Source organism: Dipodomys spectabilis, unplaced genomic scaffold (assembly GCF_019054845.1).
Source record: "Dipodomys spectabilis isolate Male_0828 unplaced genomic scaffold, ASM1905484v1 ptg000003l, whole genome shotgun sequence".
Classification (NCBI taxonomy): Eukaryota; Metazoa; Chordata; class Mammalia; order Rodentia; family Heteromyidae; genus Dipodomys; species Dipodomys spectabilis.
The window spans coordinates 955,353-976,366 of NW_024870680.1; the positions used below are offsets into that span (position 1 = coordinate 955,353).

The 21,014-nt window shown below is 36.4% G+C and overlaps 1 protein-coding gene across 2 annotated transcripts in view; it reads left to right on the forward strand.

Moving 5' to 3' along the window:
- The window catches only part of Nox4 (NADPH oxidase 4), a 189,159-nt gene that overhangs the window by 93,703 nt on the left and 74,442 nt on the right, over positions 1–21,014 (forward strand). For both annotated transcript variants that reach the window (XM_042688089.1, XM_042688082.1), the window contains exons 10-11: positions 2,515–2,679; positions 2,784–2,846. In XM_042688089.1, coding sequence (XP_042544023.1) covers positions 2,515–2,679; positions 2,784–2,846 — 228 coding nt within the window. The remainder of the gene's footprint in view (positions 1–2,514; positions 2,680–2,783; positions 2,847–21,014) is intronic.

Genomic DNA, 21,014 nt, shown 5'->3' on the forward strand with positions numbered 1-21,014 from the left:
AAAATGAATTTTATTAAATGCTTAATATTATCTGCTAAGAACTATGCTGAAATTTTCCATAGGCATAATTTCTTTCAGTATTCACACTAGTATCCTAAGTTTGCTGATGACAAAATACAGCTTAACTGCATAAATACCTTGACTGAGGCTTCCAAGCTAGTAAGTAAAAGTTGCCTGCAAACCTGTGTCTTAAATTTTTTCCCATAGTAAAACATTCCCTAGTACCTGGCTTTTTTCCATTAAGTTCTTTGTCTCCCTTATATATCCATGTATGGGTCACACTGTGTATTCTGTATGTACTGCACCAGGCACTGATATATGAGTCAAAGTTTGCTTTACAAGGGAGGAAGAAATGAAAGACTGGAATGAAATTATTGATGACTTGTGGAGTGTGTGTGTGTGTGTGTGTGTGTGTGTGTGTGTGTGTGCTTGACCTAGGGATTGAGCTCAGGGCCTGGGTGATGTCCCTGGGCTTTTGTGCTCAAATTTAGTGTCCTACCACTTGAACCATAACTCCACTCTAGCTTTTTGATAGTTAATAGGCGATAAGCATCTCATGGACTTTCCTACCCCAACTGGCTTTGAACTATGATCCTTAGAGCTCAGCCTCTAGTTGCTCAGTTTCCTGCACAACTAGAATTACAGACATGAGCCACCAGCTGGTTTGTTGATGACTTTTGAAGAAGTATGCTAATTTTCTGCTATTAATAATAATCCTCTGATTATCTATTAGAGTTTACTGTTATCAAAACTTACGAGCTTCAACGAGTGCTGAATATTAAAAAAGGCAAGTATGGAGAGTCCCATATGAGGAAGTTGGGACCTGATGTTGCAAGGTTTCATGGGTACTATGCAACAGGCTCTCCCTGTCCTGCTTTCTCTTCATCTACTGCCAGGCTAAATGTCACTGTGTAGAGAAACATGCTCTATCCTCAACAAAGGAGGAAAGCCTTCTGAAGCTATGCACATAAGATTTTAAGTAGTGATCTATAAAATTCAGTTTAGTTTAGAGACTCAAAGAGCCAAGGGAGACACAGGTAGTATTCACTTCCATGTAACTAGAGCTCTCTTCTTCCCTGTTTAAATTGTCACAGTGTTTACATGAAGGTATTTTTAGTCCATAGAATGAAAATCTGTAAAAAAAATTTCCTACAATATCCTATTTGACAAAACATTCATATGTATACATTCCTGTAACTTGTAAAATTTATGTTATGCATTTACATACATTTTAGATGAATTAAAATACCCAGAGCAGCCAGGCACCTTTGGCTCACACCTGTAATCCTAGCTACTCAGGAGGCCGAGATCTGAGGCTTATGGTTCAAAGCCAATCCAGGCAGGAAATTCCTTAGATGCTTATCTAAATAACCACTGAAAACTAGAAGGGGAGTTATGATTCAAATGCTAGAGTGTTAGCCTGGAGCAAAAAAACCCCAGAGATAGAGCCCAGGGTCCTAGTTCAAGCCTCACAAAAATTATCTAGAACTTTTTTGTTTTTACTGAACTTTAGACTGGTACTTTTTTTTAATCTTAAAGTCATCCTCAGATAAATATGGGGGTTTGCTTTTTAAAAATTATCTTTTAGAGGAGGCTACAATGCTTGATAAGAAATGTACTCATTATCTTGCCCATGTAATTGTAACCCCTCTGTACAGTATTTTCACAATAAAAAAATTAAAATTATCTTTTAGCCATCATTAGTGACTCACGCCTGTAATCGTAGCTATTCAGGAGGCTGAGATCTAAGGATTGCAGTTCAAAGCCAGTCCAGGCAGGAAAAGTGAGACTCTTATCTCCAATAAAACTACCAGAAAACTGGAAATGGCACTGTGACTCAAGTAGTAGAGTGCTCACCTTGAGCTGAAGAGCTGAGGTGAGGGAGAGTGCCCAGGCCCAGAGTTCAAGCCTCACAACCAACAACAACAACAACAATTCTTTTTTAAGGGAAGGCATTATGTATATACATCTCATATTTGTGTGTAAGAAAGGAGAATGGAAGGATGAATACTTTCCTATTGCTAGACACTGGTGGCTAATGCCTGGAATCCTAGTTCTTTAGGCTTGTGGCCCAAAGCCAGTGTCAGCAGAAAAGTTGGTGGAAATCTTATCTCTAATTTACTAGCAAAATACAGACTGTGACTCCAGTGGTCAGCTCCAGCTTTAAGAGAAAATCTAAGGGACAGTGCTCAGGCCCTAAGTTCAAGTCCCAGTATGGACACACACACACACACACACACACACACACACACACATACAAATTCTTCACTATTAAGGGCACTCACTTGGAGAATAGACTTGGGTTGAGTCTCAACAATTCTCTTATTGTATACTTTACTTTTCATTGGATTAATTGCAGGTATCATCTACTATCTCTTATTCATTTTTATGACTGTGAAAATATAAATTAAAATATTGTTACTGAAATGAGGAAAATAAGCCATCAAACAGAAAATACATTTTTTGACAATCCAGGTATTCTTTAAAGAGTTATTGTAACATTTATCCTTTTAGACGTGGCTTTGGATTTCTGGACCTTTGTGCCTCTACTGTGCTGAAAGACTTTATAGGTGCCTCCGGAGCAATAAGCCTGTCACCATTGTCTCTGTTATTAGTCATCCCTCAGATGTCATAGAAATTCGAATGGTCAAAGAAAATTTTAAAGCAAGACCTGGCCAGGTGAGTCAATCAATATCTTTGTGCAAAGCAAGTAGATATCACCTTGTTAGAATTGCTGAGCTTCTTCAATTGGTCATTTAAAATGATGTTTTTTGCTTTTTCAGTACATTATTCTACATTGTCCGAGTGTGTCTGCATTAGAAAACCATCCATTTACACTAACAATGGTAAGGCGTTTGTTTTTAACTTTTAAAAACCTTAGGAGTGTAGTAATTTTTTTTGTATGTGCTACATTTTATTAAAAAAATATTGAGTTCTTCCAATTGCCTTAATGTTTAAGCCTTATTTTACAAATGAGTGTTTGTTGAGAAGCTTTGTAATTATTCCTTACATTTTCTGACACCTTATAATTTAGGAATGCATTTATTTAAGATTTATTAGCACTTTTGTGGATCCAAAATACAGAAAATTTCTTAACTATTTTTACTTACCCTTTTATGGATTATGTATGGAAATGTAATAGATACATCAGTTTCTTAGAGAGATAGAACTAAATACAAATAAGATACCCTGGGTAGAGTAGATATGTCAGAGAAAATCTAGCCAGTATTTAGAAAACGTAAGTCTAATGGCGTTGGCACTCAAGCTACACATTGGGAGAGTCAAACTAGAATAGAATAATAAAAGTAATGGGAAAATTCTAGCTAAATGATGGATACCATATATGGTTAGCCTATTTACTATTTTAACATTTCAAATATTATATTATTATTCTTCATTACAATTATTTTTATTTATAATTATTTTAAATTATATTTTTACTCTCTTTTAGTTGAATAAATGGGTTACCATTCAACAAATCAGTTGACAAGTGCAATGACTCTTGATCAATATCACCACTTTCATCATTCCCCCCTGTCCCTCCCAACCCAGCCCCTCCCCTTATTTATTTTACTGTTTTATTTTTACATAGGGTTTTGTTGTATAGCTGGCCTCATGAGGCCTAAAGAGGCCTTCTGAGCGCTGACATTTCAAGTATACACTACCATGATTAACTTAACTTTCAAATAACTTACACAGATACATATACACCTCCCCACCCCCCACTTACCCACAGGGAAAAAATTCTTTCCTTTCTTCCCCTCCTCCCTCCCTCCCTTCCTCCCTTCCTTCCTTCTTCCCTTCCTTCCTTCCTTCCTTCCTTTCTTCCTTCCTTCCTTCCTTCCTCCCTTCCTTCCTTCTTTCTTTTATTTTTTGGCAGTATATTGGGTTCAACTCATGGTCTTACACTGTCTCAGCTTGTTTGGCTGAATCTCTACCACTTAAGTCAAACTTCTGGCTTTGAAACATGATCTTCCAGATGTTAGTTTCCTGAGTAGCTAGGATTAGAGGTGTGAACCATCAATACCTGGCTAAAATTGACACTTTTCTTGATTATTTTCCTATTCCAGCACTTTTCTCCAGAATGTTTTCCTATCTGAATGGACATTTGTAGGAGTGTGACATTTGTTTCCTGGATCATATGGTTCTGTGATTGGCTCTCTTCACTGAACAATGAATCACAGATAATTTTTTATGAGATGTTAATTTTTTATGCCTTGTGCTTTTTAGTGTCTCTGTGATATTCCTTAGTAGGTAAATCCTGTAATTTATTAACATTCCCATCAATGGTAATATGTTTGTTTTTATTAACTTACTAACAAAGATCAATAAGAATAAGAATTCTCCATTTAATTGTGTGTGTTAAGAGAACAAAATTGGATGAGTTAGAGAAAGGAAAAAGAATGTCAAAATGCTGCAGTTTAGGGATATGATTAGTTTAAAATAGGAATTAGTTTCAAAGTGGATGTATTAATCCAGTTGAAAACTCCAAAATCATTGGAAGTAGAGCTGTAGTTCAAAGTGGTAGAACGCTAGCCTGTAGCAAAAGAGCTCAGGGATAGTGCCCAGGCCCTGAGTTCAAGCCCCACAACTGAAAAAAAATCCAAAACTCTGGCAAGTAATTTCACCTTTTTTTACACATTTGGTTCTCAGTGTAATATTGGAGTGAAAACAATATAATTCCAGACTTGTTAAGTGAAAGTCAACTACAGGGATCAACACCATAGCAAGATCACAAGAAATGTCAATATAAAGATTTGTAGCAACAATGATGGTTTTTATTTCCCATATGTGTCTGTGCTATGAAAACATCCAGGAAAAGGGCAAAAACACCTACCATGGGGTAGAACTGAGTCATAAATGCTCCCTGGGAGTGATGAGAGATGATTACACACCTCTTTTATCTGGTGCTGTGTGGGCTGCTAACTGGTGTGAAAGGAGAATGTCGTCATGAATAACAGTGAGAACTTCATTGCTTGAATGGAATGTAACACTTTGGGGCTCAGAGTCCTTGGAGCAGGAGCCTGTAGTCATGTCATGACCTTTCTGAGGTCATTCTTGCCCCAAATGAACAGCAAGAAGTGTCATGAATATAGAACAATCATTCTTAGGGCTTGGGTTTATTGTTTTACCTTGACCATTCTAAAATATTTTTCTGTTTCTCTTCATTCATCCATCCCATAAACTTGACATTTATATCACAAAATAAGAAAACTTGAAAAAGGAGAAACTATATAAGTAAATTTGTCTTTATTAAAGTCATTTAAGAAATTTGGTCTGATCTTAGTCATAAAAATCCTTTTCTGTGTTTGAGATTTTATTTTGAAAATTTTTTCTTTCCTGTGGCACTAAATAGATTGTATGGTCTTTAAAAAGAAAGCAGTACTGACCTGAGAGCCAAGCCAAGTACAGAGAAGTTAAAAAAAACTTGTCTAAAATAAAAATATTTTCCATCATCCTTTCCTTCCCACCCTCCCTCCCTCCCTCCTTCCCTCCCTTCCTCCTTCCATCTCTCTCTACTCCCTTCCCTTCCCTTCGTTTTCTCCAATAATAGCACTCTATCACTTGAGCCACAGCTCCACTTCGGAGGTTAATTGAACCTAAGAATCTTATGGACTTTCTTATCTGGGTTGGCTTTGAACCATGATCCTCAGATTTGAGCCTCTGAGTAAAGGCATGAGCCACTGAAAACTATCCTCACCCACTTTTGATCTTGATTATGGCAGAGTTGTGATGGCTCTGAAGCTGGCTTGAGACAGATAGAAAATTAAGGGGAAGAAGAAGACATAGGGAACAGAAGTATAAAAAATAGGCTGAATATTGAAGAATTAGGAAGCAATTTATATGTGAAATACAGAGATAGTGAACCTTTACAGGAAAGAGCTGGCTTAGAAAATAGTCTTAACTCTACCACTAGTTCCTATTGTATATGTGTGTGCCTCATTATAATGACTAAGTCGCAGATTTATTATATACAAAATAGTGCTAATGAGATTTGTCTTCTAGAGATACTGTCAATATCAGGTTAATAAAACAAACAGTACAAGTCCTGGATACAGTTTGTTGTTGGTATATGGAAGCTACATTATTATTACTCTGATAATATTAAAATACTTGCTTTTAATTTTTATTATTTCCTTTATTTTTAAAATCAGGATTTTTTTATGAAAAGCAAAATGGCATGAGTATGTAGTATTTATTTATTTATTTATTTATTTATTTATTTGTCAGTTGTGAGGCTTGAACTCTGGGCTTGGGCACTGTCCCTGCCCTCTACTGGTTGAGCCATGATGCCACGTCCATTTTTCTAGTGGTTTATTGGAGATAAGAATCTCATGGACTTTTCTTCCTGGGCTGGCTTTGAACCTTGATCCTCAGATCTCAGCCTCCTGAGTAGCTAGGATTACAGGATTGAGCCAATGATGCCCAGCGGTATGTAGTCTTCCAACCTGAAAATGAGCATCTTTGGGGACTTTGTAGTCAATGTACCTGAAAACCTGTTGTGGAGATGAAGGATTCTATTTTCCTCACACTTTGAGATCTCAAGATATAGACATACAAATAAAACTCATGGACAAAAAACAAGCCCCCCCAAAAACTTTAGAAAAGTATGTTTTGATTGAATATAATATACATGTTTCTAACAATAACAAACAGGAATTTCAGAACTTCTCTCCCAGAAGTGTTTTCTGAAGTACATCCAGATTTTTCAATGGGCCTCAGCATGATTGGTATTTTGGGTTAGATAGTTTAGGGGTTCTTATTATTCTGCATATTATGGGATATTTAGTAGCCCCTTTATCCTCCACTTGGTAGATGCTAATAGTACTTCCTTCAGTAATGACTCCTTACATAACTAAGTGCCCCCTGAGAACAGCATTACTTTAATGAGAACCACTCTGAGACAACAGTGGTTGTCCAACAGAGCTTAAGAATACTTAAGAGCTCCAAGGAATTCTTCTTTGAGGTGTTTGTAAAGAAATAATAGGCTAAAAATATCAAATAAAATAAATAAATTAAGAGAGAATTTAGGATACAATAGAAAAACTAGAGGGTAGGGAGCCATGCATCAGGGGCTCCCACTTAAGATTCTAGCTATTCAAGAGGCTAAGATCTGAGAATTGCGTCTCAAAACCAGCGAAGAAATATCTATGAGACTCTTATCTCCTACTAACCGCCAAAAAACCCCAAAGTTAAGCTATGGCTGAAGTGCTAGAGAGCCAGCCTTGAGTGAAAATGCCAAGAAAGAATACCTAGGCTCTGAGTTTGCATACATGTACGTGCATGCACGTGTGTGTGTGTGTGTGTGGCATGCACACACACACACACACACACACATATTTGTCTACAAATGGTGTCTGGCTTATTTATCTGGAAATCTTCTTTCTTTCTTTTTTTCTTATTTTATAGTTTTGTTATAAAGTTGATGTACAGAGGGGTTGCAGTTACATAAGTCAGATGAGTACATTTCTTTTTGAATAGTGTCACCTTTTTCCTCATTTTCTTCCTATGTTTTTCCTTCTCAATCCCTCTCCCCAAGTTCTACAATTCATTTTCAACAGTGTTACTGAGTCTCACTACTGAATTAGTTCACCCTTTGTTCCACCATTTCTGTGCTCCCCCTTCCTCTCCCCAAATCAAATAAACTTACATAGAAGACAAAAGGTAAAGGAATCATAAACAGTGACAAAAGGAGAAAATGAGAAAAAAAAATAACCCCACAAAATGTAAAAAAAAAAAAACCTCTTGTTTCTGTTTTTTGAAGTTCATTTTATTAAACATCATTTTATATGATCATATGCACATAGCTATTGAGCCTTTTTAAACGTCTCATGTCCAAGAGTGTTTTCTGGGTTTACTTGTAGATTTATAGGCACATTCTAATTACTACAAATGAGAGAAACCATACAATCTGTGTTTCTGGCTTATTTCACTTAATACAATTTTTTCTAAGTTGTTCTATTTCCTTATGAATGGGGCAGTATCATTCTTTCTGATGAAAGCATAGAATTCCACTGGTATACATACCTTATTTTGTTGATCCATTTGTCCACTGAGGGGCTTCTGGGTTGATTTCATATCTTGACCATTGTAATCAATACTGAATTGAACATGGTTGTGCTGGTAGCTTTAGTGTGACCTTGTTTGTGGTCTATTGGATAAATGTGCAGGAGTGGATTTGCTGGGTTATAGGGAAGCTCTATGATTAGTCTTTTAAAGAACTTCCATACTTCTTTCCAGAGTGGATGAACAAGTTTACATTTCCACCAACAGTGTAGTAGCATTCCCTTTTGGCCACATCCCTGTCAACATTTGTTATTGTTAGTTGTCTTGATGGTTAGTTGTCTAACTAAGGTGAGATGGAATCTCAATGTTGTTTTGATTTGTATTTCTTTTATGGTTGGAGATGTTGATCATCTCTTCATGTGTCTATTAGCCATTGTTATTTCTTCTTCTGAGAAGTCTCTATGTCTTTAGCCCACTTATTGATGAAGTTGTTGTTTCTGTGAGGAATTTTTGGGATGTTGTTAATTTTTTGAGCTCTAAGTTTATTTTATATATGAGACCTTGTCTGAAGCATAGCTAGTAAAGATCTTCTCCCATTCTGTGGACTTTCTATCTTGCTAGTTACGTCCTTTGCCATGCAGAAGCTCTTCAGTTTGATCCAGTCTCGTTTATCCAGTCTTTGATTTATTATGATTCTGGATCCTTACTTAGGAAGTTTTGACCTGTGCCAAGGAGCCCTAGTGTTTCCCTTATTTCTTCCTGTAATATTTTCAAGGTCTCTGGCCTTAACTTGAGGTCTTTGATCCATTGGAATTGATTTTGCTGCAGGGTGATATGTAAGGATCTAGCCTTAGTTTTCTGCATGTGTATATGTCAATTCTGCCAGCACCATTTGTTGAAGAGGCTGTCTTTTATCCGTCTCATGTTTTTGGCTCCCTTATAGGTCTGTGGGTTAATTTCTGGGTCTTCATTGATCCTCAGTCCTATTCTAGTGCCAGTACTAAGCTGTTTTTATTACTATGGCTTTGTAATAGAGTTTGAAGTTTGGTATTAATATTCCTCCAGTACTGTTCTTTCTGCTAAGGATTGTTTTTGCTATTCAGGGTCTTCTATTATTCCATATGAATTTTTGAATTACTTCCTCTGTATCATTGAAGAATGTTGTTAGGATTTTGATGAGAGTTACCTTGAATCTGTAGATAGCTTTGTGCAGTATTACCATTTTCCTAATGTTAATCTCTCCAATCCAGGAGCTTGGAAGGTTGTTCCCATTTCCTTAAATCTGCTATTATTTCCTTTTTTCAGTTTTTTAAATTTTGTTTTGTTTTGTTTTTGTTTTATTTTTTGGGTCAGTCATGGGGTCTGAACTCTGGGCCTGAGTGCTATTCCTCAGCTCTTTACCTCAACGCTAGCGCCCTACCACTTGAGCCACAGCGCCACTTCTGGCTTATGTGGTGCTGAGGAATCAAACCCAGGGCTTCATGCATGCGAGGCAAGCACTCTACCACTGAGCCACCTTCCCAGCCCATTTTTAAGGTTTTTGTCATAGAGGTCCTTCACATCTTTGGTTAAGTTAATTCCTAGGTATTTTATTTATTTATTTTTTATTGTGAAAATACTGTACAGAGGGGTTACAATTACATGGGCAAGATAACGAGTACATTTCTTATCAAGCATTGTAGCCTCCTCCTTTGTTTCCCCTTCCCATCCATTCCCATCCTCTCCGCACCCCCCCCCCCATTTTATTTTTTGACACTATCAGAGAAGGAATTGCTTTCTTGATTTCAGTCTTGCTCTTCTCATTGTTAAACAAAAAAATTACTGATTTAAAAAAATTCATTTTATTTTAAAGATGCTGTACAGAGAGGTTACATTTACATGAGTAATGTAATGAGTACATTTGTTGTGGAACACTGTTACCCACTCCTTCATTTTTGTCCCCCTCCCCCTTTCCCCCTTCCCTCCCCCTGAAGTTTTAAAGTTCATTTCCAACATAGTGTCTTGTGAGTATTGTTTGTTGCATTTGGTCATCCTTTGTTCTTGTTTCACCATTTTGTTATTCCCCTTCCCTTCCCCAAATCAGATAAGCATATATACAAGATGCAGGGTACCAGAATCAAAGACAGTGATACGCCAATGGAAAAAGAAAAATGAAATAAAATAAAAAGAAAGAACTTGATACAGTACATTGCCCACAACAAGGTCAACAACCAAAAACAGACCTGTTGTTTCTATGTCTTGGAGTTCATTTCAATTAGCATCATTTTATATGGTCATTTGTACATAGTTATTGAGCTACTATTGTGATCCTCTGCTAGGACTATCCGAGACATATACTAATTATTACAAATGAGGGAAACCATAGAGCCTATGTTTCTTTGGGTCTGGCTTACTTCACTTAAGATTTTTTTTTCCAAGTCTTCCCATTTGGTTATGAATGGGGCGATGCCATTCTTTCTGATAGAAGCATAGAATTCCATTGTGTATGTATATTACATTTTCTTGATCCATTTATCTATTAAGGGCATCTAGGTTGATTAATTTTATATTATACTACTGTGCGAAAGTTTCAGAGCAGCTCAAGTAACTTGAGAGAGCAATCTATAGAGTTATTTAAATACAAGATCATCTTATCTGCAAAGAGGGAGAGTTTTACTTCTTCCTTCTCTATTTGGATCCCCTTTATGTTTTTCTCTTGCTATATTGCTCTTGCCAGGCATTCCTCAGCTGGAATTTTTGACCATATAAGATGATGCTAAGCAAAATGAACTCCAAGATAAGGATTCAAGAGGATTTTTTTTTCTTTGTTGCTGTTGTTTTTAATGTACTATGGTTTTTTTTTTTGTTTCTTTTGTATGTTCTTCCCCCCATGATATAACCCCTGTTTTCACTGTATTTGATTCCAGTACCCTGCATCTTATATACACATTTTTCTAATTTGGGGAGGGGAAGGGAAATAACAAAATGTTGAAACAAGGATTCAGGTTGACCCATTGTAACAATGAGATGTATAAGACACTATGTTGAAAATTAACTTACAACTTCTGGGGGGAAGGAGGAGTTGAAGAGGTGGGAAGGGAAGGGATGCTAGGGAAATAGAAAAAAGAGGTAGTAACAATGCTTGATAGGAAATGTACTCATTACTCATGTAACTGTAACCCCTCTGCACAATAAAAATATATTACAATAAAATATATATTACAATAAAAATATATATATTAAAAAAGAAATTCTAGGAAAATTACTTTGGTTACTATGACTTTGTGAGTAAAATATGTTTATATGACTACAATGGATTTATGGATTTTTGAAAGAGAATTTGATTACTTTTCATATTCAGAGTTATTTCCTTATACAGAAGTGTAAAGCCCTAAGAACTTGGAGAACTCAAATGAATGAAGAAACCCTCAAGTGCTTTATATTTAGTAATGTGAATTTAAAAATGTCATTTATTTCTCTCTGAAATCCCAAACTGTGGGAATAGGAACATACGTTGTACTTGGAAGAAAATTTCTAGTTTACTTACTGCTGCAAAGGAAAAAGACGTGTTTGTATTGTTGGGAAGTGACAGTAGGTACTTTCCTTAGCCTCTATCTTTCTTAGGCTCAGTCTCAGGACTGCAAATCAGAGGGTTGTCTCTCTAGGGCCCAGTTAGCCCTCAACACTGAGATGGAGAAGTTCTGTAGATTTGCCTTAGGTTCAGGAGGCAGGGGAAGCAGAAAGGTTAGATGCCTGGAATCAACAATCACCATGATAGCTTTTCTTACTTACTTTTTAAATTAGGAAACTATAATTAAAGCATATTATAGAGATGATTTGAGATTTTTGTTGTTGTTATTAGAGTGTTTGTATTTTGATAGGCAAGTAATGTACCACTTAGCTACATCTCTGTATCTTTCTTTGGATTTATTTTTAAAGGAATTTTTGAAAGAAAGAAAGAAGGAAAGAGGGAGAGAGGAAGGAAGGAAGGAAGGAAGGAAGAAAGGAAGGAAGGAAGGAAGAGAAAGAAACCCTTTTGTACGGTATTTTCACAATTAAAAAAAAAAAAGCAGAACAGTTGCCCAAGTGTTCCAGAAACAGAACATAAAAAAGAAAGAAAGAAAGAAAGGAAGTAAAGAAAGGAAGGAAGGAAAGAAGGAAGGAAGAAGAAAGAAAGAAGGATAAAAGGAAAGAGGGGCTGGGAAGGTGGCTCAGTGGTAGAGTGCTTACTTTGCATTCATGAGGCCCTGAGTTCGATTCCTTAGCACCACATCAGTAGAAAGATATGGAAGTGGCACTGGCTCAAGTGGTAGAGAGCTAGCCTTGAGCTGAAGAGCTGAGGGACAGCGCCCAGGCCCACAGTTCAGGCCCCATGACCAACAAAAAAAAGAAAAAAGAAAAAAGAGAAAGAGATAGAAGGGAAGAAAGCAAGGAAGAAAAGAAAGAAGAAAGGTAGGAAGAAAATAAGAAAAGAAAGATCAAGCTAACCTTCTAAGGGTTTTAGGTTTAGTTCAGGTGGTAGAATTCTAGCCAAAAGCATGAGGTACTTAGTTTGGTCCCAGTCTCAGACAAAAAAAAAAAAAAGGACAGGATTTTTTAAGTTGAAATAATCTCCAAGAAAAAGTAAAAAAAAAAAAAAAAAGACTTTAAGTGAGGATAGATAATTGCACAAACAGGGCTGTATTGTGGTATTTACAACAACATATAATGTACTTTGATTAAATTCATTCCATCTATATCACTTTCTTATGTTATTACCTATATTACTTTTCCCTTCTTCCTCTCTGCTTTTTATGATTTTTTTTATTTTTGTTTTTGGTTTTTTTGGTCATCATGGGGCTTGAACTCTGGGCCTGGGCGCTGTCCCTCAGCTCGTCAGCTCAAGGCTAGTGCTCTACCACTTGAGCTACAGCACCACTTCCGGTTTTCTGGTGGTTTATTGGAGATAAGAATTTCATGGACTTTCCTGCCCGGTCTGGCTTTGAACCGTGATCCTCAGATCTCAGCCTCCTGAGTAGCTAGGATTACAGGCGTGAGCCACCAGTGCCCAGCTTTTTATGTTTTTGATATTTTTCTGCATGCTATTCTTTTACATATTTATATAAAATGAACTTCTGTAATAGTCTCTCCCCATCATTTACTCCTTTTCTCCTCCTACCAGTTGGTTTCTAACCATCCCCTTCACCGGTTCCTTTTTTATAATCATGCTTCCTCTACCTCCTCCTCCTCTTTAAGTTTCTCAATGTGATTGAACATATGATATTTGTCTTCCTGAGCTTGACTTATCTTGCTTAACATGGTGACCTCCAGTTCCATTCATATTCATGTAAACAACATAATTTCATGCTTGTTTATTGCTGAATATTCATTATGTTTGTGTACCACCTTTTTTGTCCATCCAATGGTTGTTTAACAACTAGGCTGATTCAATACTCTGACTACCATAACTAGTGCTGTCCCGCCCCACATCTTCTCAAGCCTTTCTTGTTTTCTTGATGACTGCTATGAAATCTTAGTGTAGTTTTGATTTGCATTTCCTTTGTGACTCGGGACCTTGATTTCTCCATGTATATATCAGTCATTTTTACTTCTTTTGAGAACTGTTCACTTTGATTGCTCACTTACTAGATTATTTTTATGTCTTTTTTAGAACTACTTGTATCTTCTAAATATTACTATTTACATTGACTGTCTGGTGAAGATTTTCTTTCATTCTGTAAGCTGTATTTTATTTCTTCAAGTCTAAAATAGTCTGAAAAATATGATTTTATACATGTCACTTTGAGAAACATAAATAAAAAACATAGCAATGACTTTGAGTAATTCTTTAATAAGTAATACCATTTCATTTTATTCATGAATTTAGGTAATACTTTCTCACTGCATAATTTTATTTATTTATTTTTATTTATTTATTTTAGCCAGTCCTGGAGCTTGAACTCAGGGCCTGGGCACAGTCCTTGAACTTCTGTTGCTCAAGGCCAGCACTCTACCACTTGAGCCGCAGCACCAATCCTGGCTTTTTCTGTTTTTGTGGCACTGAGGAATTGGACCTAAGGCTTCATGAATGCTAGGCAAGCACTCTACACTAAGCCACTTTCTCAGTCAATTTTAAATCTTTTATAAACTGAAATTTTCATCCTGTTTCTTTTCCTTATTCAAACCTGAAAGTCATACATGCTTCTTGCCTGGGAGCTCCTACTCATCTTTCACGTCTCATCTAAGTCTCACTTCCACCTAGAAGCCTCAATAAAGCCTTATCGATTAGATTTAGTTTCTAGACTTTTTTTTCCTATGAGCATCCTATGTACTTTCTTCAAAATCAGAGCCATTATATTGTTATTCCTTTCATTCCATTTTTCCTGGTTCAGTCTCCTAATCTTTGAAAAGATGCACTGAAAGCCTACTATCTGGCCCATAGAATAGTCCAATACATGTCTGTTCAAAGAATGGAAAACACCTTATATAAAATTATACGTAATAGTGTTTGGAAACAACTTGAGAAATGCTTTGTAAGTAGAACCTCCTTTCTTATTTCTTTCTAGCATACTTTTTGATAGGTAAAGGCAGAGAAAAGAAAAATCTATAGAGGCATAAAGGAGAAAAGAACAAAGCTTATTGTTAAAATTTGCCTCGTTAGAGTAGACTTGGCCAGTCATATTGTAAATCTAATCTTTAGGGTTAAGATTTGTACTTCTAGTGGAAAGTAGTTACGTGGACAAGCCATTAAACAAAGATCTCCGATTTGTACATAATCTTACATAGAGGTAATTTAACACTTTGCTAGTTCCATTCTCAGGATGGAAACAATGAAAAATTACTTCTTCCAAATTTCCATGCTTGTCTGACAAATGCTGTCAATATTTCTTTGATTTGCCTAGTGATACATAGATTTAAAGAGAGTTTGACTCAGTAAGTTTAGGTTTTCTATTTATATCTATCCATATTTTAGACATTTCTTTGTGTTTTACTCACATCTTATTAAACTTCAATTCAAAATATAAATCTTTTTACAGAACAATGTGACATCTGAATTCTAAAATTAATTAAATTTGAATTGTTAGAATAGTTGGTTTCCAATAAAAGTTTTAAGGCAAAATAAATATTGTCAGACCATCAGTTTATCATGTACTATGTATAAGTTTGGAAAATGGTTCATAGCTTAGCCAGATTTGGGGTGGGGCTAGGAGTTTCCTAGTTTCTTCTCTTTATTCCTTGGGGAATTTTTGTTTTCATAAATGGGAAAAAAAGACAGTCTCTGTGTTGTCTGGAGATGAGCTTGAGTAATACAAACATTTCTAAGATACATTTTACCATATGTTAATTTACCTGCCATTTCCTTCTTTTTTGTTGTTAAATGATTTCGATTTGATACATTTTCATTGCCAGTAGAACCCCTTTATACTTCTATAGGTTCTTTATACTCCTTATAGGTCCCCTAAATAATCCTTTGAAATTTCTTTAAAACAAAACAAAGCAACTTCACATATGGCAATTGCCACTAAAATGTTGGTACACGTCCTGCCTTTGTCAAGGATAATAATCCCTATTAGTTAAGTGACTAAGATGTTTTTTCATGGCCTTTACAAAAATTATTTTTGGACTTATAGTATTTCTATACCTCATGTATTGGTAACTGTATATGGTGCAGAAAATGTGGGTAGAGATGAGATATAAACACTGACCTAGTGGCTTAGGCCTGTATCCTAGTGACTCAGGGAGCTGAGGACTGTGATTTGAAACCTGGCTGGCCAGAAAGCCTATGAGACTCTATCCATTTTACCAGCAAAATGCCTGAGATAGAGATGTGGCTTAAGTAGTAGAGTGTCAGCTTTGAGGAAAAAGCCAAGGGAGAGAACAAAGCCCTAAGTTCAAGCTTCAATAGCAGCATCCCCCCCACAAAATTATCCACAGACTTGCTGATAAAGGCAAGTTTATATAAGTATTCTGTCAAGTCTCTTGCCCACTACCAATTGTTGCTCAAGATGTTCCTATTTCTCATTAGAAGTATTTCATCTTGCTTTTAGATATCTATGTTGTTGGAAACACAAACACCAATTACTTAGAAGAAGGGTTTATTAAATGTAGAGGGCTAGGAAGGTGGCTCAGTGGTAGAGCACTTGCCTTGCAAGCATAAGGCCCTGGGTTCGATTCCCCAGCACCACATAAGCAAAAAGAAAAAAAGCCGGAAGTGGAGCTGTTGTTCAAGTGGTAGAGTGCTAGCCTTGAGCTGAAGAGCTGAGGGACAGCGCCCAGGCCCAGAGTTCAGTCCCCATGACCGGACGCAAAAAAAAAAAAAAAAGTAAATGTATTTTCAGGAGAAATTCACAAGGTTATTCTGGATTGTTCACATTGCTAAGCTCTTAATACTATGGAGAGGTAAAATGAAGTAAATGAAATAAATTCCCCAACTTGAAAGTCTAATAATTATTGTATTTTTCTCTGCTGTATTCGTGTCAATCAGAATCGACTCTAAAATATATAACTTTATCAAAATTCAATAGTTCATTGTCAACTTATGTTAGTGGAGCTTTAAAAACTGCAGCTTCCACTTCAAAATACATAAGAAATCATTTTGAAATACTACCTCATCAAGGAAAGCTTTCAGTACTCTCAGGAATCAAAGGTTGGAATTTTGGTTACTTAAAGTGCTTCTGCATTAAACTCCTCAGAAAATGTAGTTAGTAATAGCAACATCTCTATGGAGTTATGCTAAACATTAGTTCCACTAAACATTAGATACACAGTAAGCTCTTGTAAATGGATGCGGTTATGATTGTAGTTTTAGAGTGACTAGAAACTCACAGCATGGATTAAACTGATGTCTTTTGGCTTGTCTACAGAATAATAATTGACTAAGCTCTGGCCATAAAACAATTCCCTCTCATTTGGGGAGCAGATGAGTAAGGCAGGTTTTCGTGGGAAACTGACTGAGGGGCAGATATTGCATACAGCATGCTTTGGGACTGTGTTCAGACAATGACAAGGACAGGAAGGCCAAGAAGGCAGGTGGAACTTGAACTCTGTGATAAGGGAATACCAGATGCCTTGGCAGATTCTGCTCTGCCAATGAAATGATCGTTCAGAGCTGTCATAACTTGAAGTCAGGGGGATGAAGTTTGTTATCCCCCAATTAACTGGTCTTTGCATTTGAGATGCCTCCAAGGAGAGAAACTTAGACTTTGGCAAGGCAGCTTTCCTTTGTGAACTACAATTTCTGGGAAGATCTTCTTCTTATCCACAGCAAGGCAGCAGTGTCAACAGCTGGAAGAGTGAGGAATGTGAGTTTTCATCCTGGGAGTTGTGGGGAGGAAACCCAGCAGTACAACACAGTGCCATTAAAATGCCATTTGCAAATAATATTCCTTTTGTGAGATTTTTACTTTTTTATTGCAAGAGTGATATACAGAGGGGTTACAGTTACATAAGTAAGGAATGAATACAATTCTTGCAGAATACTGTTGTTTTCTCCCATTATCCCTCCCCACTATTCCCTCCCTGTCAAGTTTTCAACATACTGTTTTGTACCAGTGTCACATTGGTTCACCCTTTGTCCTTTGTCTCACCATTTCTGTGATTTCACCTTTCTATCTCCCAAATCAGATAAACTTATATACAATACAATGGGTACCAAAATAAAGAAGTGACAACAGGGGATTTTCACTTTTAATAATTTGACATTGAATTTGAGGTACATATGTATCCTGGTTGGTTTAAATTCTTTGAAATTAAAAAAAATGTGTAGTCCAAATTGCATTGTATTGGAGAAATCTAAATCATAGGTTGTTTATATGAAAAAAGTAACCAAATAATATAATTGATTACAAAGTTGGAACACGAATCCTAGTTTCTGATTCTTTTGTCTCTAAAACTTTGTGAATTGAAAACCTGTGTAGAATTTTACATTTTGTTCTTCAACCATGATGTTGATCTCCACAAGTATTTTCCAGCTGTGCTCTTTAATGATCAATTTGATTATTGCAAAATACATCTTCTACCAAAACATATTTTCCACTCAAGATTGCTTTTAACTGCATTTGGAGATACAAATCAGACATGATTTTTCAGAAGCGCAAACTTCAGGAAGCATGAACCTAGAACTTACAAAAATGTCACATCTCTTCATATTTAACTAGGTAGACATGATGTTTCCTAATATATTTCATGAGTTCTCAATTACAGAAATTATGTGGAATCTACCTTTGAATCTTAGTAATTGATTAAAGCTCACTTAAATACCTCTATATCCTTTCCATTTTTATTTTCATTGAGAAACAAATGTGCTTCTCTGACATCTATAGTGGAAGTGTGTGATTCATTATTTGTTAAGCTTGGATAACCTTATTTCACATATTTTTCCATGAGTCAGAGCAAGTCTAGATGCTGGCTTGTTATTGTCTGTACTGTTACATGGGATGCCTGTACTTGCCACCACTTTCCTGTTTTGTTTTTGATCTCTGAGCCAGTCATTTTCCAAATAGTTTGACTAGTTTTCCATAAAGAAAAACAGACAAGAATAGTCATCTCAAAGAATGGCAAAATTTTATTGTTATTACTTGTTAAATTTCATGAGATTAAATATAACCAGGAAGTCTGCATCAGCTATTTTGATCTCTGTTCTTACTATCATTGACATATGTTTTTTGTTTTTGTGCATGCTTTTTAAATATTGGTTATATACCCATATGTGTGCGTGTTTGAGTGTTTGTGTGTAATATTTCCCATTTTAACCATTTTAATCATATGTTTCAGTAACATCAAGTACGTTTTTAAACTGAAACTGTTCTTACTAAACATGAATTTTCCACTTTATTTCCAAATCCCCATTGCTTCTAGTTTTTGCCATTTTCCTTCTTTTTACACCTTTTATTGGCATCAGTTAGTTGTTGAGTTTAATTTTGACATATATATATATGTAAACAATGTACTTTGTATAACTAACTCAGATTTTTACGCTAAAATGGAGGTTATATGTCTTGAGCAGACAATGAAGACACTAGCAGTTACTGTGACTAATAAACGACATATGGGAGAGTATGAGAAAAGTCAGAAGAACATCTTATGGCATGCTTTTAAAATAAGAACACTCTGAGTTCTGTGTTGTGAGTAGAAGGGAGTGTACAAAAGCAGGGATGCCAGCTCAAGGTTGCTGTGTCATCCTGTTAACGTAGTTTGATAGCTTTGACCAGATGGTGGTGATGATAGAGGTAGTGTAGTGAAGTAAGAGTGATCAGGTTCAGGGTATTTTTAAATTAACTTTTATTGTAAAAATATTGTACAGAGGGGTTACAGTTACATGGGTAGGGTAATGAGTACATTTTATAGCGAGCATTTGTTACCTCTTCCTTTATTTTCCCCCTACCATCACTTCCCTCTCCACCTCCCCAACTCCTCCTGCCCCCCACCACCCCGACATTGTAACGTTCATTTTCAATATAGTGTCCTGTACATCTGGTCATCACAATGGGTCAGACTGCATCCTTATTTAAGCATTCTGCAATATCCCTTGCCCTCCCCAAATTACGAAAATATATATACAAGGTGCAGAGCACCAGGATCAAATCCAGTTAAAACAGGGGTTATACCACGGGGGGAAGAACATACAATAGAAAAAGAACATACTGTATTGTAAGTACATTAAAAACATTAGCAAGAAAGAGAAAAAAATCTCTTGTGTCCTTGTCTTGGGGTACATTTTGTTTATATTATCTCATATGGTCATATGTACATAGCCTTTGACCTACTCTGCTTGTCCTACACATGTACTAGTCACTGCAAACAAGGGAAACCATGGGACCTATGTTTCTTTGGGCCTGGCTTACTTCACTTAATATAATTCTTATATAATTTTAATATAATATTTTCCAAGTCTTTCCATTTCCTAACAAAAAGGCAATGTCATTTTTTTTTCTGATGGAGGCATATAATTCCATTGTATATATATGCCACATTGTCTTGATCCATTCATCTACTGAGGGGCATCTGGGTTGGTTCCATATCTTAGCTATGGTAAATAATACTGCAATAAACATGGTTGCTCTAGGGGAGCTCTATGTGGAGTCTTTTCAGGAAACTCCATAGTGCTTTCCAGAGTGGTTGAACAAGTTTACACTCTCACCAACAATGCAGTAAGAGTGCCTTCGGTCCACATCCCCTCCAGCATCTCTTGTTATTAGATTTCTTATTTATGCCCATTCTAGCTGGGGTAAGGTGGAATCTCAGCATTATCTTGATTTGCATTTCTTTTATGGCTAGAGAGGTTGAGCATTTCTTCATGTGTCTATTGGCCATTCTTATTTCTTCTTTAGGGAAGTCTCTCTTTAAGTCTGTAGCCCATTTGTTAATTGAGCAGTTGTTTCTTTGAGGATTTGTTGTTGGTGGATTTAGATTTTTGAGTTCTAAGTGTATTTTAGATATGAGACCCTTGTCCATTGTATGGCTAGTGAAGATCTTCTCCCAATCCCTGGGCTTTCTATTGATCTTGCTAGCTATGTCCTTTGCCTTGCAGAAGCTCTGCAGTTTCCTGCAATCCCATTTGTCCAACCTTCCTTTGATTTGTTGTGTTTCTGGTTCTCTATTAGGAAAAATTTGGCCTGTGCCAAGAAGCCCTAGAGTTTCTCCTATTCCTTCCTGTAATGTTTTCATGGAGTATGTATTTTAAAACTAGCGTTCACAAAAGCTTATCTGTAGAATGGATAAGCATTGTGAAAGAAAGAGGAGTCAAAAGCAGACTCTCAAGCTTTTGGCTTGAGCAAGTGCAGTTCCACTAACTAAAATAGGAAAGGGTGAGGCTGACAAGTGTTTTGAGAGTTTTTCAAGGGTAATATTGAGGTTTGAACTTTGTGGGTCATACTTGCTAGGCAAGAGTTATGCCTCCAGTGCTATCTTTTGCTGCTTAGTTTTGAGATAGTCTTGCTTTCTGCGTAGATACATGCCTGGACTGTGTTATGTCCATTTTAGTCCGTATTTGTTGTGATGACAGGTACATACCACCATGGTCAGCTTATTCTGATGAGAGGAAGTCCCAC